The following is a 23501-nucleotide window of genomic DNA, read 5'->3' on the forward strand; positions in this document are numbered from 1 at the left end:
AACGTTCAGAATTGTAATGACGAAAAATGCTATCCAAGAAATTTATCGGGTGTCTGCCAATACGACTGCACCACAAACGGACAGATGACCTCTACTCTGTCAATGCGAGCCTGATGTCATGGCAATGAACCAATCAAGGACCTCTATTGTATGTGGAAAGTTAAATATGGTCTCAATATGGTACAGGGTGACCCAAAAAGATGCGTACCCATGAAAATTTCAATTGTGACTTTGATTAAAAAGCTATTTATTTCAAATTACAACCACACATTATTCAGTTTATGGAAGACCATTCACCAGAGTTTCAGCTATTTCTGTCAATTTTTAGTCATACATAAGAGGTGCATTGGTACATTGGTACATTGGACAATAAGCACATTTTTAAAGTTATATTTAGAAATATTTGCAAATCATTTGCATTAGCTACCTGTTTCTAAATGATAATCACACTAGACACGTATTTGTTAGTGTGCATTCTGGGAGTGAATGATTAAAGCTTGTATAAGGTGTTCAGAAAAGAAAATACTATAGTCATAGTGGTGACTCAGTGCCTTGATTGTGTGTGATTAAAAAAAAACGTGCCCAGCTTTCTTCAAATCACTCAAATACACTCAATAGGATCCTTCAAAAGAGCAACAATTCAATTTCTTACCTGCCAGCTGCAGATGACTGTTCTGTGCTACGACGAGTTCGTGGTTGCCCTCCTTGGCCTGGTTGACCTTGAGTCTCATCAGCCTCTGCTGGATTGCAAAGGCATTTTTCTAAGTGGGGGTGCGCAGCGTAGGAGTGGCCGATATGATGATGAAATATGCAGACATTCTGATGCTGTGCAATCATTTCTTTTGACTGCAAGCTTCTGCTGTGCTACCTAAAACAACACAATTCAAAGGTGCACTAAGATTTGAGCTCTTAGTTCAAGTTACAGCCATTAGGGTTCAAAGTGCGATTCGAGGCAGACAACAGTTGCCTTTTAGTTCTACACACCGCCGTGAAGGCCAGTAAGCTTTCCGCTATAAAAACTGCACGTTAAGAAACTGAGAAAACCTTACCTCATTGAATGTATCCCTTGGAACGAGACAAAAACAATGAAGAATAAAAGTCATGCAAATGTATTCTTTGGGATGTGGCTGTGAGAGACTTGAAGGCAAATGTTAAAGCATCATTTTATTATTTCTATTGGCATAGAATGCAATGATTTCCAATAAGTGATGTTGTAATGCCACAAACTTTAATCATACTTCAAGGAGGAAACTAATGTGAAAAGCTCTCTAATCTGGCCCAAGATAAAATCTATATCCTTTATCCTCAAATGCTGCTTAACCAATAAATAATGGGGAATCATTTACATCGTCAATTTGTTACCAGTTGGACAGACCATGATTTACGGCTAGAAATATCACTTGGTAGTATGTGATATTGCCAGCGGAAAAGAGTGAACACCGAGTAGCAGCGTCATGTCAGTGCATTCCTGGAAATAGAAAAGAGGTATTTTAGAAATAAACTGTTATGTTTTATGCTAAAAACTTTCTGTATTCCACGTTGTAGGCAACGCTGAGAACTGAAAGATGACAGAGTTTGATGAAACCAAATGGAACAATATGAGGTGAAGGATGACGGCCGCAGTCAACGGGATGCCGAGGAAACAAATAGGAGCCAGGAAAAGTCTTTGAGGAGAGCCCTGATTCATTCAGTCTTGGTGGGGTCCCCCCTTCAATATATTTCTCAATCAAAAACAACTTCTCCTAGAGAAACAGTTTGGTGTAAGCAGTCCCCTTCTTTTTTTACTGACTCGGTTCGATTGAAAAGCAGTCCGATTTTTGCAATGAGCTCGTTTCCAATCAAGCATCAGTTTTTGACCACAGAGTCAGAATCCGGACACTTTCGGGTCAGGAATTTAATAAGTCTTATGCTTGAAGTCACAATCATTTCCAACATTGTCCACATGGAGAACGGCTCCTGCTAGTGTCATTATAGTCATCAGTGCGGCAGCTTCTAAAGACGATATATATTATTTGCTGTACTGTTGACACCTAAATTCACGCTGTCACCAGAAAAGTTAAACACAAGTTAAATGACTCAACTTGCAAATTTTCTTGGGTGAGAGTTATGCGTTAACTCAAAATGGTAATTGTGTCCAGATTTGGAAAATACTTAACTACAGTCATAGAATTATTCTCACCTACAATTAACAATACTCCAACAAAAATGGTTTGTACAAAATTGCCATGTTAATGTATATATGTTCTCATAATTTTTTTAAACTTTTTTTTCCACATCTTATTATTGGTCTTGGTTTGACTTTTTCTAGGAGTTAGTCCAGTGTTGATTATTCCATCTTACATCAATTACTGTTTTTTTCTGATGAAATTGTGCTGGCACTGTTTTTTTTATTGTAATGTTGAAGTTTGTTGTAAGAGTTTACTCGATTATTGCGTGGACATCTGTACCACACGTGGTCTCTCTGCATGTTTATATTACAGTTTTAAAAAGTCCTGGACTCTCTGAGGTTTTTTTTTTTTATGGTCACGGGTAAGATTTAATGTAGCACAATATTTCCATATAGTGGCTTTAAGAAAAACTGAATCTTCAGAATAAGTTCAAATAATTTATGAGCTAAGAATAAATCTGACAAAAATGTTCGAATGTCTTTTTGAAGAGGAGTGGTTTTTGCTCAAATGTATACGTAATCCAATTAAATAATTATCTTTGACGGACAAGCCAATGGTTCAGCTATAGTTGATTTGCAAACCCCAACGAATAATTGTTGTATAATAATGATTGCTATGAAATCGGTCCCTAAATTAAGTCTTCCCATATTGGATAAATATCAGTCTGATCATAATAGTCAATAAATTTTGGGGATTTTATTATAAAGAACAGATCTTTCAAGAACAGCCAGCTTGTGAACTCTTTTAAATAAACTCAAATAAAAGTTGCATTTTTATACATACATTACCATTCCATATGGGTGTTTTTGGGTGTAAATCTGTTCCTGTTTGGAAAAAAAAATCTAAGCCTCAGTTAAAAAGAAAGAATATTTACATGAAAAATTCTATTTATATGACTGAAAACATATTGACATAAAATGAATCTGACACTCTTGATCATTTCCATATTCAACTGTCCACTCTTTCCATTACTGGCGGTTCCTAAACCTTTGTGGGGGTGCAGCCTGAGGACCAACTTGAGGTGCTGGACTTGTGGCGGTGAGAAGAGCGCACCCGGAGGTGAGGCAGACACCTGGGGGCCCTCGGAGACCTGCATGACCCCTGATACCAAGCAGGCCCGTTTGTCCTCGCTCGCCCGGCTTGCCGGGTTGTCCGTTAAAGACCCGGCCGACTCGCCCACGCTGACCTGCGAATGACCCGAAAATAGAAAATATTTTCAACATACCGAGATCCTTTCTGTTCCGGTATTGTATTTTTGTGAATTCATTTGATACACACTATACTCAAACAGATACATTCCGAATATTTCAAGTGAGTTTTATACCCATTACTCCCTGCTCTCCAGTGTAGCCAGGTAAGCCATGACCGTTGGCTCCTTTATCACCTTGGTCTCCACTGTCCCCTGCACATACACACACAGACAGAACCACATTTGCAATCACACACACCAACATTTCTCAGTACACAGAAGAATCTCCAGAAGAAGGATATTACCCAGCAATGTTCTGTTGCTTAAAGTGCATGTACTACTGAGATTACTGTTGAATAAAACACCTTAAACAGGCAATGAGAATGTGTCCCACTAGGTCTCTGATTGCAGCTAAAGCCTGAGGCACATGTATTAATGTTGGGACATAATGATTCTATCCAACGCGATGAGTGTGTGCTTTGTTTTCCCACACCTGGCCCTCCTTGTTGGCCTGAATCTCCGACTTCACCATAAAATCCTGGCAGACCAACTTCTCCAAGATCACCGTTTCTTCCAGCATCACCCTGACAACATCATAAAAGAAAAAATATAATATTGTTGGTGTTGTTGGTTCTGTTTCAACCTTACATTATTAGGCTCTTCCATTTTTTGTCCAAAATGGTTCCACTCACATAAAAGTTAAAGTTGGGTGCTTTCCACGTTCATATTACTTGGAATTATATTGTGCAGTCACTTGTCTGGTACTCAACAACTTAGCCATGCACAATGTATAGATTCTTTTTGTTTGATTATTTAATTATTTGTTTTCAAGACATAATCCATCTTCTTAGATATACTATGTAAATCTTTTCAATTCTTTTGTCACTCATGAATAAGACCTCAGGGTTCTTAACCTCATCCATCCATTGAACTATAATCCATTTTAGGAGTAGTATCATAGAGATTGTACTATTCTGCTTTTCGGCTGAAGAAATTGACTATGGACATTTATTTTCAATATTAAGATCAAATACCGTCCAAATATAAAGAATAATCCTGTTAAAAAGGTGTGATGGCACATGTATTACCTCTGTGCCACAAAACAAAATGGAAAGGATTTGACATCAGTTGGAACTCTCCAACAAACATTCGGCACATACCAGAAGTCCACTGTGCTTAATGTTTGTCCTCATGTCGATGTGGAAATCCAGTATGTTTTCATTGTTAGCTTTTTTGCCATCCACTGCGGCCAACTTATTCCAGACATTTGAAATGTGTGGGACAGGCGCAAAAAAATGTATGGAGGATAGCTCTGTTATGTGTGTTTAGGCTAATGAAATAAAAACTGTTATGACTCACAGGAGGTCCAGGTGGGCCCATCTGTCCAGGGGGACCAGGGGCACCCATGGGAACGTCCCCGTAGAGAGGACATACCGCGGCACAGGTTCTCTTGATTGAGTTGGCAAAGGTAGACATCTGTTCCAGCACCACTTTCTTACAAACTTCGATCACGTGTTGAGCCGGCATCGTTGGACCCTGTGGAAGAGATCATTAGCACATCCATCACTGGAAGGAGGCCAACAGTGGAACATGGACGATGACTATTCCAGCAGCGAGCATGCTGAAGTGATGGCAGCCTTTCAGAGGAAAGCCCAGCAAGAAATGAGGCCAATAAGATTTCCCAAGTCTCATCATGGATTCATGGACACTTTGACTGATGAGACCTCATGACAGGACAAGAGTCTTGACTAATGAGGAGCATTTTACAAATTGTTCTTGACCTAATGGTTTAAACATTCAAACGACTTTAACAAGTAATCACATTATCCACCAAATGGGAGCAGATCTTGTTTGCTTTGTTCATGAACATGCACAATCCTGAACACTCACAGACAAAAAACAAGCCAAAGACAATTCAGCATGACTATTATGTTCCAAATAAATCAACAACAACTATTCCATGGATTGTATTTTACTTACTGGCAGACCTGGCGGGCCCCGGAATCCATCAGGTCCTCCTTCACCTCGCACCCCTTTAATTCCCACAGGACCCGAGCGCCCAGTTGTCCCCACTGGGCCACGTTTGCCCCGTCCGCCCTGAGGACCTGAGTCCCCTCTGTCGCCAACCTTCATTGAAAATTAGCAGCATTAATGAGATCCATTGTGGGATACCATATAAAAAATGACCATAGTGATGGGTAACTAAAATCAACTTACTCTTCCTTTTGGGCCTTTAACACCCTTTTCTGCCTTTAAAAGTCAGACAACATGAAGTTAAATAGAGGGAATAGTAGAATGAAGAAATAAAATATGATTGTAATATATTTACTTGTCCTCCTTTGACTCCTTTAATTCCTGGAATTCCTATTTCACCCTGTACAAGGAAGTGGGGGAAATATTTAGATATTTTTCTGTGAAAAAAAGGCTGCTGTAAGATTACATTTACGTAATTTGGGGGTATTACTTCTATGAATAAAATGAGTTATTTGCCTGTCGATTACAACAATTGTATGTTGCAGTTTTAAAAATGATTTTCATTGGTGTATGTCTGTATGATACTTTAAATAATTTAATGTAGACAAGTTAGTGGGCACAAAATGAGGATTTCAGTGCATTTTGCTATTTCAGAATTGTGCAACAAACTGGTAGTTCTTCATGGTTAGTATTACTACATGTAGTAATTACATAAATATTCTAGGTTTCAGTGGCGAAGCAATTTTGTGCGTTCTGTAACAGACACAATGCAGCTTGTATATGAAGTGATTTTTCCTGCTCCCTTTTCCTACTCTGTCCTCAAAAAGAATTTTATTGCAACATGCATTGTATACATTACACCAGATGTTGGTGTAATAGACATAAACTAAATATTCTGTTACAACCAGCTGCCAAGTTTACAATTTTAAATGTAGTAGTAGAACTAGTTGGCAGTTATTTGAATTTGCAATACTTCATACTAAAAGGTGTTGCTAACATTGCCAATGTGAAAGGTTCTTCTCAAATAGTGCTGAGTCGCAGTGGAATACCGGGGGCACGTCACTCTTAGGGTTCTCCTTTCTGATTAAAATTGTGTTAATATAATAATTAAAGCTGAACTATGCATCTTTCTTTTTTCTTGCTCTTTTTAATAATTAGAATGATACCATTTTTTTATACTCAAGGGTACTGATAACACAAGAAACATCTGTATTGTTGATTTGTATACTTATAATTCAGCTGTCGTTCATATTTCCGATGCGATATTGATGACAATACCTTGCTTCCTTGTCTTCCGGTCACTCCCACATGTCCCTGTAAAGACACAGTTTATTTTAATTAATTAATTCTAAAAGAAAAAAAACATATTTAAAAATGACATAAATGAGAAGAAAATAGAAGTTTAAATTTACATTAGGTCCTGGTGGGCCAATAAATCCAGGTCTTCCTGGTTTTCCTGCAGAGCCTTTGTACCCTCTTGGACCCTCGAGGATAAAATGTTCGTTAAAAATACCTAAGGGGCTGCTCATTGTGTTTCAGTTAATTTCTGTGGACGTGGTAAAAAAATGAAAACTTGATTATTTTGTTTGGCCCAGACAACTTACAGTTCGACCTTGGGGACCCATTTCTCCTGCAGGTCCAATGGCGCCTTTCTCCCCCTATAAAAGCCACACACAACAATTGAAGCAACCAAAATAATTGAAGTTCATGACGCCTCAAAACTAGATGGGTTTACCTTTACGCCAACTTGTCCAAATGTTCCACGATTACCTTGTGGTCCTTGGTAGGCCTTGGAAAAGAATGAGAGTTAAATTATTACATACAAGATATCCTGAAATGGTCAAACTTTAGGCTACCACCATTTCATTTTCAAAGGAACAAAATATTTGCACCAAATTAAAAAAAAAAAAAAAATTAAACACGTGGATGGGTGGATCACCATCGTTCCTTAAAAAGAATAAGAAAAATATTTTTCTACGATACTGAAAGATTCTCATACCACTTTAAATAGAAATAGTAGTCAGTACCTCTATTCCAGTATCTCCATCTCTTCCCGGTATTCCAGGATCTCCTACAATGCCCTGAAGAAATGTCGCTATGATTTATTATTATAAAATAAATATCTTAAGAGTAAAGAATAGTATTTGTGGGGGACTTGTCACCTTTTGTCCTATGGTGCCATCTTTACCACGTCGACCCGTGACACCCTAAGTTGGACAATAAATGCGGCCTTGACCTTTAACTTTATTTCCACTTCAGAATGCAGATTTAGACATATTCGACAATTAGTTTGAGATATACGTACAGGCTTTCCCTTCTGTCCAGAAGCCCCCCTGTCGCCTGGATCACCTACAATGCCCTGTTAAGTATAAAAGAAAATTAAGATACTGTACATTACATGAGTTTCCCTTTGTTTTTAGCTCTCTTAAAGAGACAGATGAATTGCAAGCACCCATTTTGAAACATGTTTTTATATTATGGGCATCTGCAGTTTAAACTTTGCTTGTGTTTTATGCATTAAAGTGTTTTGAGGGTCTGGTCTTTTCAATATATTGGATTAAAATGTACATGATTTTTTTGGTTTTGTTTTAATGGATGTAGAACCTACTTGCTCTCCCCTTGGCCCAGGGTTCCCATCTGGACCAGTGCTTCCTTTGTTACCCTAAAAACATATCAAGCAATCAGAACAACAGATGGAGCTATTTTAAAAAGGTGGATGAATAAAAAATAAAGATGTATACCTTCACTCCTTCATAGCCTGCAATACCTTCATATCCCCTTTCACCTTTTACACCCTTCAGAAAGAAAATACATTTATGTGATTAAATATAGAAGACATTAACAAAGACATGGTCAAGAGCTGAAATTATTCATTCCCGGTGAACCTGGAAATTGGTAAATGCCTACCAAACATTAACACGTTTGGCGTAATTATGTGTTCTTTACATATTTGAAGTAAAACATAAAAATTCAGTTTGTAATTTGGGCCTTGAATGGAAAAAAAGGTGCCCTATATCATACTGTACTTTCAGGCACAATACAGTATAGAGTTTACTGGCAGAATACTCACAACTTCTCCCTGCCTCCCAGTATTTCCGATATCTCCGGGGGATCCACGAACACCCTACAATGACAGTCATTTTATCATCCTAAGCGATAGAATGTATAGAAAATTGGGCACTTCAATCTGATTTTGCTACATAAAATTCACCTTGAAGCCTGCTGCACCTTTTAATCCCCAAAGTCCCTTCGGTCCTCGCTCTCCCTGCAAAGAGAATGTTTTTTTCTCATTGTGAGATTTAATTATTATTTTGTTTGTATTTTTGCGGTGATATACAGTACAATGTTTGTGTATACATATATATACATGTGTGTATGTATATATATACTATATTGCTTACGGCCGTGCCCCAGAGTCCTCTCATTCCTTTTTCTCCTTTGCTTCCAATCTCACCCTGAGGATGATGCATGTGAACTATCATTAACCACATACAGAAGTGTCATGTAATAGGGGTGTGTAGACAGAATTTACCTTAGGGCCTGGCTCACCCACGTTGCCGTAGTCTCCTGTGTTTCCCCTAATACCCTGCAAAACAAGATGGCAAGTAAAAAAACATACCTATTAAATGCAAGTGGAAGAATTCAAAAGAAAGACTTTTATATGTTACAGTTGAGTGGCAGACTCATTTGTATTCATCCCAATAACACATTTGAGTATATGGTGTCATGGTACATTGACTCCAATTGAATTGAATACTTTATTGTGATTATACAAGTATAATGAAATTTAAAGCTTTCAACATGTATTGCACATATAACACCAAACAGAAATAAATAATCTTAGTTATTGATAATTTATTAGTCTGTTTGTTTGTATAATGCCAATAAAGCATTCAATTCAATTCAATTAAATGCAGGACATTGATCAAAATCGTCATTTTTCTGATATACCGTTTTGTTAATAGTTCATCACGATTTGCTTTTTAATGGATTAAAATCTTGTAATATAGTTAAATATTGTATAATTGTCCTCATCATATAAACTTGTCATGAAATTGGTGATTTCCACCCCTAGTGAATATGTACATTTTGATGTCTTTGAAATATTTTGAACAAGATGTGTCAATTCTAAGGTAAAAATACATCAAAGCTGTTCCAGCTCTTTTGGAGAAGTGGGTTTGACTGAAGCTACAGTAGAATAAGTGTTATATTAATAACATTGATGGAAAATGTACACAAACGTTCAACTGGATTTTATAAATACATGCCCAAATCATGAATGCAACTTAATGGGCTGTGTCTGTTTAGACAGATGCGAACCACCTAAGAAAAGTGTTTCTCTGGATCAACAAACAAGGCCAGAATGCCTTCAGTGTTGCCTGTTTATTTGAATATCAAATGATTTTATCAACGATTAACCTCACAAATGGCTTACAGTATGGCAAAAGGCAAGACCATGAATTTTACCACATTTCTACGGTGGTGAAGTTCAAGCTAGATTTAAAAAAAAGAATGGAAAAAAAGACCACCCAAAATAGTTAGCAAATGTGTGCCAGGAAAGTGCCTTGTCAGGATGCAAGAAGGGGAAGGGATAAACATGTTGGGCCTCTGTAATTCAAGGAGTTACAAAAGACAGATGTTTACTCTCAAATGACCTCCAGCTGAAGACTCAGGATATGAAAATGTAGCATGAATGCTTCTGGAATCTTGTTCTGTGTAGGCAGGCCTACTGTAAGTTTGTCCACACGGTGTGGGGGATTTCCCTAGATACATATTCAACACCCACAATCATGCAAACAAACAAAAAAAGCATAATTCCCATTTATCATCATCCGGATTGACGAAAACCCAATTAGCCTTGTTTGTTTTTCCTCCAATCCAAATGCACTTTTGTCAGTTTAAGGGCATTGTGGATTTGTCTCCCAATTCTAACTGTCTAATAAAAACCTTCCTGAGGTCTGCTTTCATTTTACAGTGGCTGCTCAGCATCAACGAGTAAGGAATTTAAATTTGTGCCGTTCCCCATGAGCAAAAGTAGGCGCAATGTGCCAAACTTCACACTCCACCAAAGCAGACGTGGTGTCATTATGAACTCTGGGGGGTGGGGGGTTGAGAGGGGGCTTGCTATTGGCCAACTGCTTGGGCTTGTGTTTGCTCATGATAATTTAGCAGGGAAATGAGCACTACTTTTTTCATCTCATCTCATTTTCTGAACCGCTTTATCCTCATTGGGGTGCTGGAGCCTATCCCATCTGACTCTGGACCACAGGCGGGGGACACCCTGAATCGGTGGCCAGCCAATCGCAGGGCTCAAGGAGACGGACAACCATGCACACTCACACCCATACATAGGGGCAATTTAGAGTATCCAATCAGCCTACCATGCATGTTTTTGGAATGTGGGAGGAAACCGGAGTACCCGGAGGAAACCCACACAGGCCCAGGGAGAACATGCAAATTCCACACACGTGCACATGACCTGAATTTGAACCCAGGACCCCTGTGCTGTGAGGCCGACGCGCTAACCACACGCTCCACCGGGCCGCCTTGAGCACTATTTTTCCAAGTAAAATAAAACTACAATGATAACATACCCAAGAACCTGACCAGGGCTGAACCGTATTTGACATACATGGTTCCAAAAAGTGAGAACGGGCCATGCAATGCAATATTTGAACCAAAAAATAATAATCATTCAATACCATGGCAAAATAGAAAGTGATAGACTGAGCAATGTTTTATATAATGTTGTGGAGAAGAGTGATTGGAGATAAAGTGGAAAGTGCTCCATTTAATTCTTCTTCCACATTCTGATCCGTATTCCAAACCTTTGAGTCTACTCACCCTTAAAAAGAACCAATTCAATCTAGGAAGGATTTTGAGTTAAGCCCACATCAAGAGCTGTTGAGAAGGCTCCGACATTAAATTGGAAAACTTATTGTCACCTTCATAATGAAGTGTTGTGTCCGTGCAAAAGGAATTATGGATGACGTAAGCGAGACAAAAAAAAAATGTCTATTCCAAGGGTTAGCAATTTATAGCTCCCAATAAGCATCAATATATTTATTTTTTTCCTCATGTTCTCGTAATCTTTGGCCCCAAAGTTCTCCAAAATTCTGCCTTGGAACCAATGAAATATCACCTAGTATAGGCTATTTTCCACACCTATCACCTCATGTTTGATTTTTATGGTGACGTAAAGCCTCCTGTTGATTTAACTTTCTATTATGATGGAGTAAACAACAGTTCTTTGTTACCCAGTTTCCTTGTCTTCCTTGATCCCCATCTTTCCCGGGAAGACCTCTGTGCCCCTACACAGGAATTAAAGAAAGGTCAACATACTTCCACTCCCGGGAGTAATGTTTCCTGTGTAAATCCAGCACCTGTGTCCCCGGACGTCCCTGTATTCCCGGTTGTCCGTGCATGCATTTGCAAGATGCTCTTCCCGCTGCCAGACCAATCTCTGCATAGCCTCCACACTGTGAGAAAACATTTCAAAGTAGGATGAACTAGAACAGTAGCAAGAGTTGCAGAAAAGAAGCGGACTCACAACACTCGAGAGCTCACAGCAGCCTTCGGAAATGGCCTTTTCCGGGTCACATGACACATCCATTTGCTGGAGGTCCAGCTGAAATGATAAAAAAATGTGGTTAAGGTCTGCCATCCAGTTTTAATATTTCTAGATAAAGAGTTTTGCTGCACACATACTGAGAAGGAGCGATCTCTCGCCGCCCGCTTGACAATGGAGGTATACCCTCGGCGGATCACTGGCATTGGCTCGTCAATGGCCTCCACGCTGACCTCCTCGCAATCTATCAGCAGTTTCACTTGGCTGCCTTTCACACTCAGCGCCAACTTGTGCCACTGGCCGTCAAAAAGCTTCCCCACTCCGTGAAAGGTCCTCAGCATGTGGCTACCGCTCGGGCTAATGTAGAAGAAGTCCAACGAGAGGGTGTCCCCTTGGAAACGCAGGCCCACTTGCTCTTGACCATCTGGGGCGTTGACCTGCCACAGGTTCCACGATTTCTTAACCATGTCTTTGGTCAACTTAAAGGTCGCGATAATGGAGTAATCCGAGGGGAGGCCATCTGGATAAACTTCTCTGTGGTGGGGGAGGCAACATAGTATAATGAACTTCAACAATATCTTGCACAACGTTGTTGGTTGTTCTTACATAACTCTGTTAAATCGCATCCGTGTGAGCTCAAAACATTCATCATTCTTTGTTTCTCTCGTGGCCTGCCAATTGACACTAAAGTCATAAAAATAAAGTTTCTCACTGCTCGCAGCATATTAAGTGCTTGTGGTTAGACTCTTGTTTACAGAAATCCCATATTATGAGTATCCCATGAGTACATCATCAAAATAAACCAAATTTATTGGCGTCATTTCCATTTGGCCTAGTATGTATCCTGTGTTTACAGCTACCGCGTATGGTTTGCATGAGCCTACTGATCGTTACACCTATAGTATATGTATTTTAAAAGCTGTGCAGTAGTTGTCAGTTGTAGTCAAGTCACTTAAAAAAATATGTCCTTTGTTTGGTTATTAAAGTGCCATCTGGGTAATCGATTCTATACATTCTAAGGTAAAAGATTGCACCGAATCAAGTATGTAAACATGTTCCTAAGCTATCAAAGTCAAGTGTCAATGATACACACGAAGTACCTTTTAAGGTATCGCTCCATTGATAATGTCAATGATGTGAAAATTATCATCAATCCAAATAACAACTCATTACAATGCAACCAAATAAAATAGGATATTTCAATCATCACATGTCATTCATTATGTATTATTAATACATTTGTAAATTACAAATTTAGGTGTACCTCATAGACTTCTGCAGATGGATGGATGGATTGATGCGATAAGCCACCACCTCCGGGTCCGAGCCTTCCACTCTCTTCACTCCTCTGGACTCAGAAACACGGAACTCCTCCAGAAGATCGAAACCTCATAGCAAACCAATTATCAGTCAAGTTCAGTTTAAATTAAAATAATAATAATAATAATAATAAAATATTGGAAGTTTTAACATCCATCACTTGAGAATGGCATTTCATTGGTATCAGATTAATACCAAAAAGTTTTTTTGTGAACCCAGACATTAGATGAGTACATTTGGATTTTTTTTTTTTTACGTTTTTAAGCTGTTCAAATGTGAAAAGCACAATTTTAACTGCAATTTGACCTGTTAACTGTGTAATAAAGGCAATTCAAACTGTAATCTCCTCTACTACCATGGGGTAGAATGTAGATTGTGGTCCATAAAAAGACAATACTGACATCTTTTGGGCATTGGTTGGAAAGGCAGTGTTTCATTTATGAGATTGGCGTTAGTGCAGCATTTAAAATGTAAATTATATAAAGAAAATAAAGGAACATAACTTACTTGGTAGTGTTTGGCCGTGTACGCATCCTAGGATGACAACTAGTGATGCAAAAACTAGTAATGCTTTGCAGGCAGGCATTTTCCGATTTGGAAAAGTCAGACACTATAAGTGCCTGGAAAGCAACAATTAAAGACAAATGGATGGATCAGAGAGAAATTAGTCTGCAGGATCAGGAAAATATATAACAAAATAATCACATATTTAGACCACTTTTTATGATAGAAACTATGAATCAACAATAATGTTTTTATCAATAAATCCAGTTTTGATTTGCACTACTAAGGAATTATTTTCACTGTATTGAGTTTGTAAAACTACTGAAATGTTGCAAAATTCCACACGAAACCTTGAACAATTAAAGTTGTCATATAGGCATATAGTTTGACACAATTAAAAAAAAAAACATTTTTTTGTCTTTGTAATGGTAGCATAATCAACCCATACCAAAAGCTTTTAAAAAGATTTAAAATTATTTTTACCCTTTGCTTCCAAGAAGATGCAATAATTATTAAAATACATTTTAAAAATAAAATAATAAAAAATATACACATCATTTAATGTATGATGCTAATTTTCACTAATGGGCATCTATGGTTGCGGCTGCTTTGATCTGGAATCTGACTTTCACACCAATAGGCATTGAGGGGTTAAAACCACTCTTTATAGAGCAACCATATATACCAAATATACTGAAATATTAAATGAGAGAAAATAATAACTGATGCAATAACTCACATATTCCTCAAAGTGGAGATTTTATGGGGCTCTTCCGGATGGATCAAATGCAGCTCGGGCTGTGTGATGATGTCCCCTTCTAAAATGCCATCCCGGGCCACACTTTGAACTCAACAGGAGGACCATTAAAAGTGGCAGCTCTGGGGCTCAGATGAGCGCGACCCCCGTGCTCCACTCCACCTTTGGTACCGACGGGATCCGCCATCTCTCATAGGCCAATCGCTGGAAACAAACAGAAGCCATGCACCCTCTTGCATTTTGATACCTTGATGGAATCTCCATCGGTCATCTGATTGAAAGGTCTTGGATCCCTTTTTACCTCCGTACAGCTTGCCTTTTTTCATTTCTTTTGAGAATCCAAATAGCTTTTAAACATTTTAGCACGTTGCCCGCTTTAGAAGCGAGTTCACGGAGGACAGCAAAATAGAATCGGCACCGGTCCACGGAAAAGATGTAGTATGTCACAGCTAAACACAAGATGCTCTGCAAACATTCCATCTGGAAGAGACCACAACGTCAACATTCATAGCAACTCACTCAGTTATATTATATTATATTATATATACATAAATATATATATATATATATATATATATACACATATACTACATATATATATATATATACATATACTACATATATATACACACATATAGATATATAAACATACACATATATACATATGCACATATACATATGCACATATACATATGCACATATATACATATATATGCACATATACATATGCACATATACCAATATACATTTACCTATATACATAAACATATATACATACACACACACATTTCCATATACATATACATACACATACGCACATATAAACCAATTAATTAAAACAAAATTAAATACAGCCCACAAGTATCATTTTTTTTTCAAGAAGCTGTGGTACTAAACACTATCCTAAACTTTTATGCATCCTGGGTGAGTTTAAATTGTGGAATGACGGCTACGTGAATAAAGACTCCATGGGCAGCTAGTCTACGTGAGTTTCTGGCAGCTTTGTGCAAGCAGGTTTATTACAAAGTAACAATATGACAGTAACAACTGAAATGAAGCGGCGTGCCTAGAGATAGTTTTAACGAGAAGGGGTTCACACGTTGCGCGGTGTGGTCTGCAAACGGAGGACTTAGTGACTGCGAGGTTTCTGCTACTTGTAATAGTGTTGTTAAAGGTTTCCGCAGTACTTACCGTAGTTATATTGCATTGCCCTTGAGAATACATTATTAGCACTTATAAATAAATATTTGCGATGCCACGCACGCACACACACACGCACACATACATACACACACACATTGGTGGCGCGATGCTACTCCAATCTCCAGAGCACATACATGACAAAAGTACATTCAGTAACTTCTCTGGAACGCTAGTTCCAAGAGACCAACAAACCTTGACGGGGTCAATCAAATACGATAGAAACATTTCACATTTTCACCAAAAATAAACCACATTAAAAACAAAGACACAAGGCCATCAACATCCATACACACGTCCTATTCCATCATACGGCCTCTCAAAAGGAATATTTTACAACTCAGCAACAATTTAAATAACACTCAGCACATTGGCAGTCTTAATTTAGATCATTCCAGTGTTTGCGGCGTTCTTTTGCTCTCATGACCGCTGACTATCGCTTGGATCCCTTGACGAGTTTGCTCGTGGGAGCGCTTTTTCTTTGCGGTGCGGGAATCTTGGAGGGCTTCCCTCCATGGTGGCGGGTGAGCTGGCGCGGCGTGGTCCGCGGTCCGTCACCCACTGTCTCCGATGCGTCCGAGCACACCGACTGGATGTCTGAGATGTCAAAATCGGAGGCGTCGCTGCCTCTGCGACTGCTTCCTCGGCTTCCTGCTTTGCTTCCAGGTCTGCTCAAGCTTTTTCGGGAGTCTGCCAGGGTACAATCAGTTAATTTAGTTGTCTAATGGAGAAAATTCATCCCAAAAAATAAATAAATCAACATAAATGAGTTGTTAAAGGGTGCTATTTACTCACCACGAATTAATTTGAGTACAATATTACAACTATAATGTTGGTTTACAGAATTTCACTTCTCATAATTAAGGACAAATCTGTTGCCATTAACAGCATTGTCAACCAAGGACTGTAATTATATCTGTTCGTAGAGGTTATTATTCAAAGATTTAAAAAAAAAATGGTAACTGATAAGTTGTTTCAACGTGTTCCAAAACAGCAGAAGTTAAACAAACAATATTTGTACACATAAAGACCTAACCCATTTACAGGTGTGTAAAAATCAGAAATACAGTATGCTATAAAACTGACAGCGATATGTCACAATATTTAAAAAAAAAATCATGATTTGATTAAAAAATCATAGAACAATTACTGCTTTTCACCCCATCTCTAACGGCCCTCATCCCATACCAAAAGGCCAAATGGTGGCAAATCTATGCTTAGTAAATGATAATAATAAGTTTACTATCATTTCACATGTAGACTACTGTCCCATTAGATGGCACAAGTATGTTATGTTTACACATATATGCACATTACCTTTCACTAGCAAATAGTTGTGTGAAAACGTGCCAATCTACAAAAATGCAACAAAAAAGTGATAGAAGCTTCCTGTCACTCACCGCCAAACGCCTGCCCACGAGCTTTAAGAATGGCAGCATTTATTAAGGTTCCGTCGTCACCCGACTGAAATCCTTTTCCCGACAAGTAGCCAGGAAGCCGCAACTTGCTGCCTTGAACCGGTGTCGTCTGCAAAAGATAACATGCACTTACCATCAGTTATTATCATGGTTGCTATTATGATTCTCCGGCGAAGATCTGTTATTAAAAGAAGTTGCAGCATATAAGAAACTTTGAACAAAATCCATGATGTTAGAAAGTCTGTTTGTTCAAACAGAGTAGTTAAGAGGAAATATCATGCACAAGTGAAGGATCACTGTGGTTTGCTGGAAGCAATAAAATCGTTAGTCCAAGACCCATTTTCAAGACTCAACTGGAATCTGTGGCATTTTTAGTGAATGTCCAAAAATATTCATAATAGGTAGCAGATTCCAGTTGGGTCAGTTCAGGAAGCGCTCACGTCATGTATGCCAAAATACCTCTGCGGATGAACCTGGGCTCCCGAAGGAGTCGGATGATTTAATCGGAGTGACGGGTTTGCTGTTTGTAAGCCATGGCTTATCATAATTGCGGCTTATGTGTTGGCATGTCTGGGGAACAACGGCAAATCAACAACACAAAGAAACACGGAATGACAAATCAAATACACAAAAGCTACATGAAATGGGGGAAGGGATAATAAACCAAAACGAGGGAGTAAACAACAAATGATTGTAAGAATGCAGAACAAATGTGATTGAATGGCAAATGGAGGATGATTTTGCAACTGAGATGCCAATAAATACTGATGTCTTGTGTTGCTCTCTTCTCACCTTGGGGGTGCTGTTCATTGCCAGGTGGGACGGGATGATGCAGCTTTGGCTGGACACGGACCTGTTGGGCGACGAGGGCCGAGATCGTCGGCCTCTGTAGCGGAAGCTTGCCATCACTTGCGTGGTGCCTTCAGGGACCATGAATTTCTCTCGTAGTTCCATGTTGGTCCTCCCTTTTGCTGAAAGTGAGCACACACACTCCAAATGAGCAACTTTGCATGCCTTTTTTTTCTTGCACAAAGGATGATGATGGTCTCGCGTGGAAAACATTTGATGATCACAATAAATATGAATGGATGGAAATCAATAACAACACCAAATGTCATGCGTGTCTATCACATCTTGGCTGTGCTGCAACAGCACTCACGTTGACATTTTGACACAAAAAGCTTCTGCATTTGACGCAGTGCATTCATATAAATACACCCACAGGACACATTTGGTACACCAGAACAATTTTTGTAAATTACATATTTCAAGGACACGCTGTTTTTTCATTTGTGCCAATTAAATGAGTATCTTACTTTTATACATGTTGATCTCTTAAGTACTGGCTCAGAATATGACCTTATTAACCTCTCATAATAATAGGGATCATAATTAATCTTCTGTTTTCTTGCAAAGCAAAAGGCATTTCCTTTTTCAGCAATTTGCTTAATGGAACTTATGTAATCGTGACCTCCTATTTGCTCATTCAATTATCACAGATGACAGATAAGAGAACAGCAAATTCAATTGCAAAATACTGTATGCAAATGACAGTGTTCTTTCAATTTGATTTATATAAGCCTTGCAAACTGAATGCATGTGTCCAAAAAGGCAAAGCAGAATTTTAGTGCGGGTGTCCCTAATATTGTGCCCAGCGAGTATATGCATGAATATGTCCAAATATTCTTGCAACACAAAAAAAAAAATCTTGCTCCTTTTTGTGAAAAACAAACTTGAGTGTGAGTTGCATGCATTGCCACCCACCTTTTCAAACAGTTTAAATTGTATTATTATTTTTGGTTTTTTTTTTTGGTTTTCGATTTCCTGTGTTTCAAGAAGCCCACGGGCAGATGTGACCAAAAAACAACAACATGCATGAAGACTAAGGTGAGTGAGTGCTGAGTTTCAGACTGAGCGCTCCTATCCAATAAAACCTTCACACAGCCATGGGCCCGGCACAAGCAGCACACACTGGGATGTGTGAACAGACATACCACTGGTGGGTTCATGGAGCAGGGAGAGAATGTGTGAGATTTGCCAACCTATAGGAGACTGAGTAATTGAAGAGTTTGATTCGGAGCGCAACATTTTGCTGCCATGGTGGTGAACTAGAAGAAAGGTTGTTGAGCAGCAGGAAACAAACAGGAAAAGAATGTAAGAGGATTGCATACTCATTGCAGTGAATACGTTGAATAGAAAAAGTCTGTTCAGAATGTTGTAATGTATTTTAAAAAAGAAGAAAACATTAGATAAATCAGTTTGAAGCATTTGGCGTCAATAAAAGGTGATCAATATACTTCATAACATTGTTGAAAAAAAAAACATTTTATGGTTTCTGGGGTAATTGTTGACATTTTCTCATCCTAGCAGTTTTTGATAACACTCTTTTTGGTTGTCAACAATGAATTTTGCTTTAAAATGTTGTGAGAAAAAGATTTGGCAAGTCTGCTAGAAGATCAGAATTTCATACGGTTTTAATCATAAGCAATTTAAATAGTGGAAGATGTGTACTTACTGCTATTTAATATTAGCTGTGATGGTTGATTTTGAAAGTAGCCACGTCCCTAGTTGTAATAGGGTGCACTTAAATGTTTTTTTTTAATAAAAATGGCCTTTTTTATTTTTGTTTACCTTGTACACTTGCAAAGACATTAATACGATTCCGGTCAAAAGTGTTAGTGATACTTTTCACGCTGCCATGAAATAGTGAACTTTTAAACTCACCTCGACAGGGGTCGTTCTTGACTAGGAACTCGTCCAGCGCCATCCATCCGCCGCCCACACGCACCATGACGGTGCTGCGCAAGATGCGCACCAGGCGAAGCTGCTGAGAATCTCCGAACTAGAGTGAGATGAAGGGAAAAAAATTAAAAAGAACAATAAGACAAGTCTTGCATACGTGAACTAGGAGCACTTGAACACGTCAGCCTTGAACCAGAACAACACTGGAAACCAACTGAATGTGGCTTAAACATCACTTAAATTTAGTCGATCAAGACCCATACACATGCAAAACTTTTGGGATCAATAATGAATCATTTGAATCAGAGCTCGTTTCCTTGGTGTGTTGCAAAGGTTTGGCACAAATTAGATTTTGACCACAACAACATACATTTTTCATTCTCAAATACACAAACAGCTCAAGGTCAGTCCAAATGGCTTTACTTTTTCATTCATGTATAATTGACTTGGGACAGTTTTACGGATGCTACGGTAAATCTAATTACTGTATGTTTGAGTTAGAAGAAAAAAAAGGATAAGTGTCCACCACAGGAGGTCACTGTTGGATTGTTACTTGCTTACAACTGGCCTTGAGAACTGCGCTTAACGGTTGAGCCATTTGGATGTGATCTTGAGCGTTTAGTGTGACTGACACAGCCGCATGCTTTCTGTCAGATCAGGATCGACGGACGCACAGACATCAAACTCCCGCGACTCCAGCACACCGTTGCACGCTTCATTAGTACAATCCAAGATGCATTTGACAATGATGCAGAACCAAGGCAACTCGCGCTGGACGACACACATGAGGAATGGTTGAAATTATCTCTAATGTCTAAATCCATCACAGTGGGACACTCAAACATGAGCAAACACTGATGACCCTGCAACGAGTGCCTGCCACTAACATATTTGATCTGAAAAAGAACTGAATCTTGCAATCTGTATGATTCTCAGAATGATTCAACGCCACTGGTGATTTTAGTGATCAGATACATTAAGGTGATGGAGATTGAGTCATGAATCTGGAGGAAAATAAAAGGCACAATAAAACACTTGAAGAATAACCATTTACCAGGATACAGCTTTCCAAAACTGCAACGTGCAGGTGAGGGCTTAGATTTTGATTTTCCCTGTTTGCTATTGTCTCATCGCCGACTACGGAGTCATGTAAGCAGTGAACCAGACCAAACTGTCAAAAGAATTAATTCAATTCATTGTTTGGTGAGACATGGGCACATATCAACTATACGTGTACTCCACTACCCATCGCGATTGCACATCCCATCAATAACACGTCAATGTGACCCATACCTGTCATGAATTTTACATTTAAACATGCATTTCTTTTATTTAGATAAAATAGGTCAAATGAAGTCAAAAGAATGTGAAGTTCAAACAGCGTCAGCCAACGTTGAGGTAAGACATTCTCAAGGAAATTGAAGCGCCCATAGCAAGCAGACAAATTTTAATTCTATTAGGGCCCAGCAGATGAACAACCAATCAAAATGTAGGCTGAAATGGTGTCTAGCACGTTAGCAGGACAATAACTGAAACTCAAAAGTGGACGACATGGTGTTCTGAGCGTTAATCATGTGATTATATTTTGTTCATTTGTACTTATGATGCAGTTTAAAGTAAAAATAATAATTCTTGTTGTGGAACTTTAACAATATATTTAATGCACCATGGGTTGATTTAGTTTTTAATAGTTTATTTGCAAATTTAGGCCATTTCAAATTTAAACAACATTTGTTGGAATTGTTTTAGTTTCTGGCAGTTTTCAATACTTAATCATGTGACGCAAAAATAACATGACATATTTTGAAGTTTCAATTCAAAGATTGCAGCTCTTTTCCCAACTTCTGAGTTCCAGTTTGTAACCACCAGCCAGGGAAGTGGACATTATTAATTGGAAAACAAACACGAGGCAAAAAAAGCCATATAAGGCAGAAAAGCACAGTTAGGGAAAACAAAATTTACCTGGTTTCCAAGGTAAAACTGGAGGTGCAGAGAATAATGGAAAATTCCATGTTAGAATTAGTTACTGCATTCTGGTTTGACAACCTCAGCTCAGGAATTTAAATTATTCTAGTTTTCTGTCATGTTCAGTAATCTATGTTATAATCAATAAACTTAAAACGATATTGCAATTTTGTGACATGTAAAATTTGTCTTACCCTGTACTTGTTGGCACCAATTTGCTCCACCTGGAATCTTTTGGGACATTTGCATTTGGCCACTTGGCGTGTCACCTACAAAAAAAATATATATAGTATATAAAAAAAACAAACTCATGCTTGGTTTTGTATATTTAATTAAACTGTCTCAATAACCAGCAGATGACGCTGTTACACTGAGGAAATAAATCCGCCATTGTCAGTATTTATCCTGCAATCCGTACAGTATTGTTTTTTTTTTTTTTTTTTGAGGACAAAGCGTGACCTAAATTGTTGAGTATAACTATTTTTCTATTGGTTGGCCAGACAAATACATCCAAGAAAAAATACTTTTGAAGAGAAACTAATTCCATGAATGAGTGAAAATTTACAGTGAGACTTACTTCATATTTGGAATTTAACCTACCTCTATAGATAACAGTTGCAGTTTATTACTATAAATCCCATTAGGTTAAGGAACAGCGATTTATAGACTTGAGTGGAAAAATTATTGTTACCTCATCTTCAATCTTGTCAGCATCTGTCAGAGGTTTGTAAGCATCCTTGTTGGGGTGTAGCGCTGCCACAAACTCATAGTAATCGATGTAGCCGTCACCGTCCCGGTCAAATATATCAGCCACGGCGCTCATTTCCAGCCGACTAGTTGGGAATTCTGATGGTACAATCCCCCAGATGTGTTAAAAATAAAAATATTGGATGGCATCAATAAAATTACGAAAAAAAAGCTTTCTATGGCAAAAAGTGCTTCACATTAATAACATGAATTAAAAAAACACTATATGAAGAATTACCTTATTTACACTGATTATTCTTATCATGTCTCTGTCAATAGCAAACATCAGTGCTTTGGGTGAAATGATAGGCCTTTAAACACTTGCCATGCTTAGTAGATGGGGAGTAATTTCAAACAAAGATGTATAGCACATCCACTTACTAGAAGACAGGATTCCCTCAATGAACTCTTGTCTTGTGACTTTGCCATCCTGATCTTTATCAATACGTCGGAAGAAGTCCATAACACGAGACTTTTTGTGGTTCATCCAACGCATGTAGCGCTTCCGCCACACATCAAAGTCAAAGTTGGCAAACTCTTTCAACTGGATGAAAAAAAAAAACAGTGCGTGTTTACTTGAACTGACTGGATATACGCTATATTACACATTTCAATTGACCTCCTCTAATCTGTCCAAAGCATCGTTGAGTTTCCGCCTCCTGTCCAGAGCCAGCAGCCACACATGCTGCCATTTACTGACCAGCAGGTTAACCCGTGGGTTTTTTGTTTCGATAGGTGCCTGTGTCGCTGATGCATACATGGTTTGTGTGGGAGAACGTTTTCCTGTAAGTGAAAGTAAAAAAAAAACATCAAAAAGTATTTCAGAACCTTGTGACAAGTGATAGCATCACTCCAGGTGTCAAAGTGAACCCAAGGAGGATGTTGAGTCACTCTGCAGTGACTCATCACTTGCCAGATGGTGCAGGTTTTGCACTGGAAAGCAAAAAAA

The 23501-nt window shown here is 38.5% G+C and overlaps 3 protein-coding genes across 29 annotated transcripts in view; 1 reads left to right on the plus strand and 2 right to left on the minus strand.

Annotated features, from left to right (window-relative positions):
- Positions 1–685: 685 nt before the first annotated feature.
- LOC144085107 (uncharacterized) lies at positions 686–14971 on the minus strand. Its single transcript, XM_077614110.1, has 28 exons — positions 14782–14971; positions 14463–14684; positions 13727–13839; positions 13164–13287; positions 12040–12433; positions 11882–11959; positions 11715–11810; positions 11589–11642; positions 8864–8917; positions 8733–8786; positions 8543–8596; positions 8402–8455; positions 8073–8126; positions 7940–7993; positions 7637–7690; positions 7494–7538; positions 7359–7412; positions 7067–7120; positions 6936–6989; positions 6744–6815; positions 6610–6645; positions 5687–5731; positions 5575–5607; positions 5338–5484; positions 4717–4893; positions 3851–3941; positions 3493–3570; positions 686–3354 (listed from the first exon to the last, which is right to left on the minus strand). Exons 3-28 carry the CDS (start codon positions 13803–13805, stop codon positions 3137–3139), a joined length of 2307 nt encoding a protein of 768 aa, XP_077470236.1. The 5' UTR covers positions 13806–13839; positions 14463–14684; positions 14782–14971; the 3' UTR covers positions 686–3136.
- Positions 14972–15460: 489 nt separating this feature from the next.
- Positions 15461–23501, minus strand: part of dst (dystonin) — a 77967-nt gene continuing 69926 nt past the window's right edge. For 7 of the 27 annotated variants that reach the window (XM_077613375.1, XM_077613374.1, XM_077613372.1 and 4 more), the window contains 12 exons: positions 23172–23335; positions 22934–23096; positions 22497–22651; positions 22000–22074; positions 21803–21820; positions 20895–21011; positions 19823–19940; positions 19093–19206; positions 17891–18069; positions 17558–17668; positions 17081–17207; positions 15461–16370 (listed from right to left, as the gene is read on the minus strand). In XM_077613375.1, coding sequence (XP_077469501.1) covers positions 16114–16370; positions 17081–17207; positions 17558–17668; positions 17891–18069; positions 19093–19206; positions 19823–19940; positions 20895–21011; positions 21803–21820; positions 22000–22074; positions 22497–22651; positions 22934–23096; positions 23172–23335 — 1598 coding nt within the window. In that variant the 3' untranslated portion in view covers positions 15461–16113. The remainder of the gene's footprint in view (positions 16371–17080; positions 17208–17557; positions 17669–17890; positions 18070–19092; positions 19207–19822; positions 19941–20894; positions 21012–21802; positions 21821–21999; positions 22075–22496; positions 22652–22933; positions 23097–23171; positions 23336–23501) is intronic. The other 20 variants (XM_077613399.1, XM_077613398.1, XM_077613388.1 and 17 more) reach the window with 9 other exon arrangements.
- The window catches only part of prim2 (DNA primase subunit 2), a 99848-nt gene continuing 97570 nt past the window's right edge, over positions 21224–23501 (plus strand). The window contains exon 1 of the mRNA XM_077613406.1: positions 21224–21233. The gene's annotated coding sequence lies outside the window, so the exon portion shown is untranslated. The remainder of the gene's footprint in view (positions 21234–23501) is intronic.

Source organism: Stigmatopora argus, chromosome 11 (assembly GCF_051989625.1).
Source record: "Stigmatopora argus isolate UIUO_Sarg chromosome 11, RoL_Sarg_1.0, whole genome shotgun sequence".
Classification (NCBI taxonomy): domain Eukaryota; kingdom Metazoa; phylum Chordata; class Actinopteri; order Syngnathiformes; family Syngnathidae; genus Stigmatopora; species Stigmatopora argus.

Excerpts from the sequence above, each read along its gene's own strand:
- LOC144085107 (XM_077614110.1), bottom strand. The coding sequence starts at position 13,805 with ATGCCTGCCTGCAAAGCATTACTAGTTTTTGCATCACTAGTTGTCATC. Across the intron at positions 13,288-13,726 it reads ACACGGCCAAACACTACCAA|GTTTCGATCTTCTGGAGGAG; the intron begins GTAAGTTATGTT and ends GTTTGCTATGAG. Across the intron at positions 5,608-5,686 it reads AAGGAGTCAAAGGAGGACAA|GCAGAAAAGGGTGTTAAAGG; the intron begins GTAAATATATTA and ends TGACTTTTAAAG.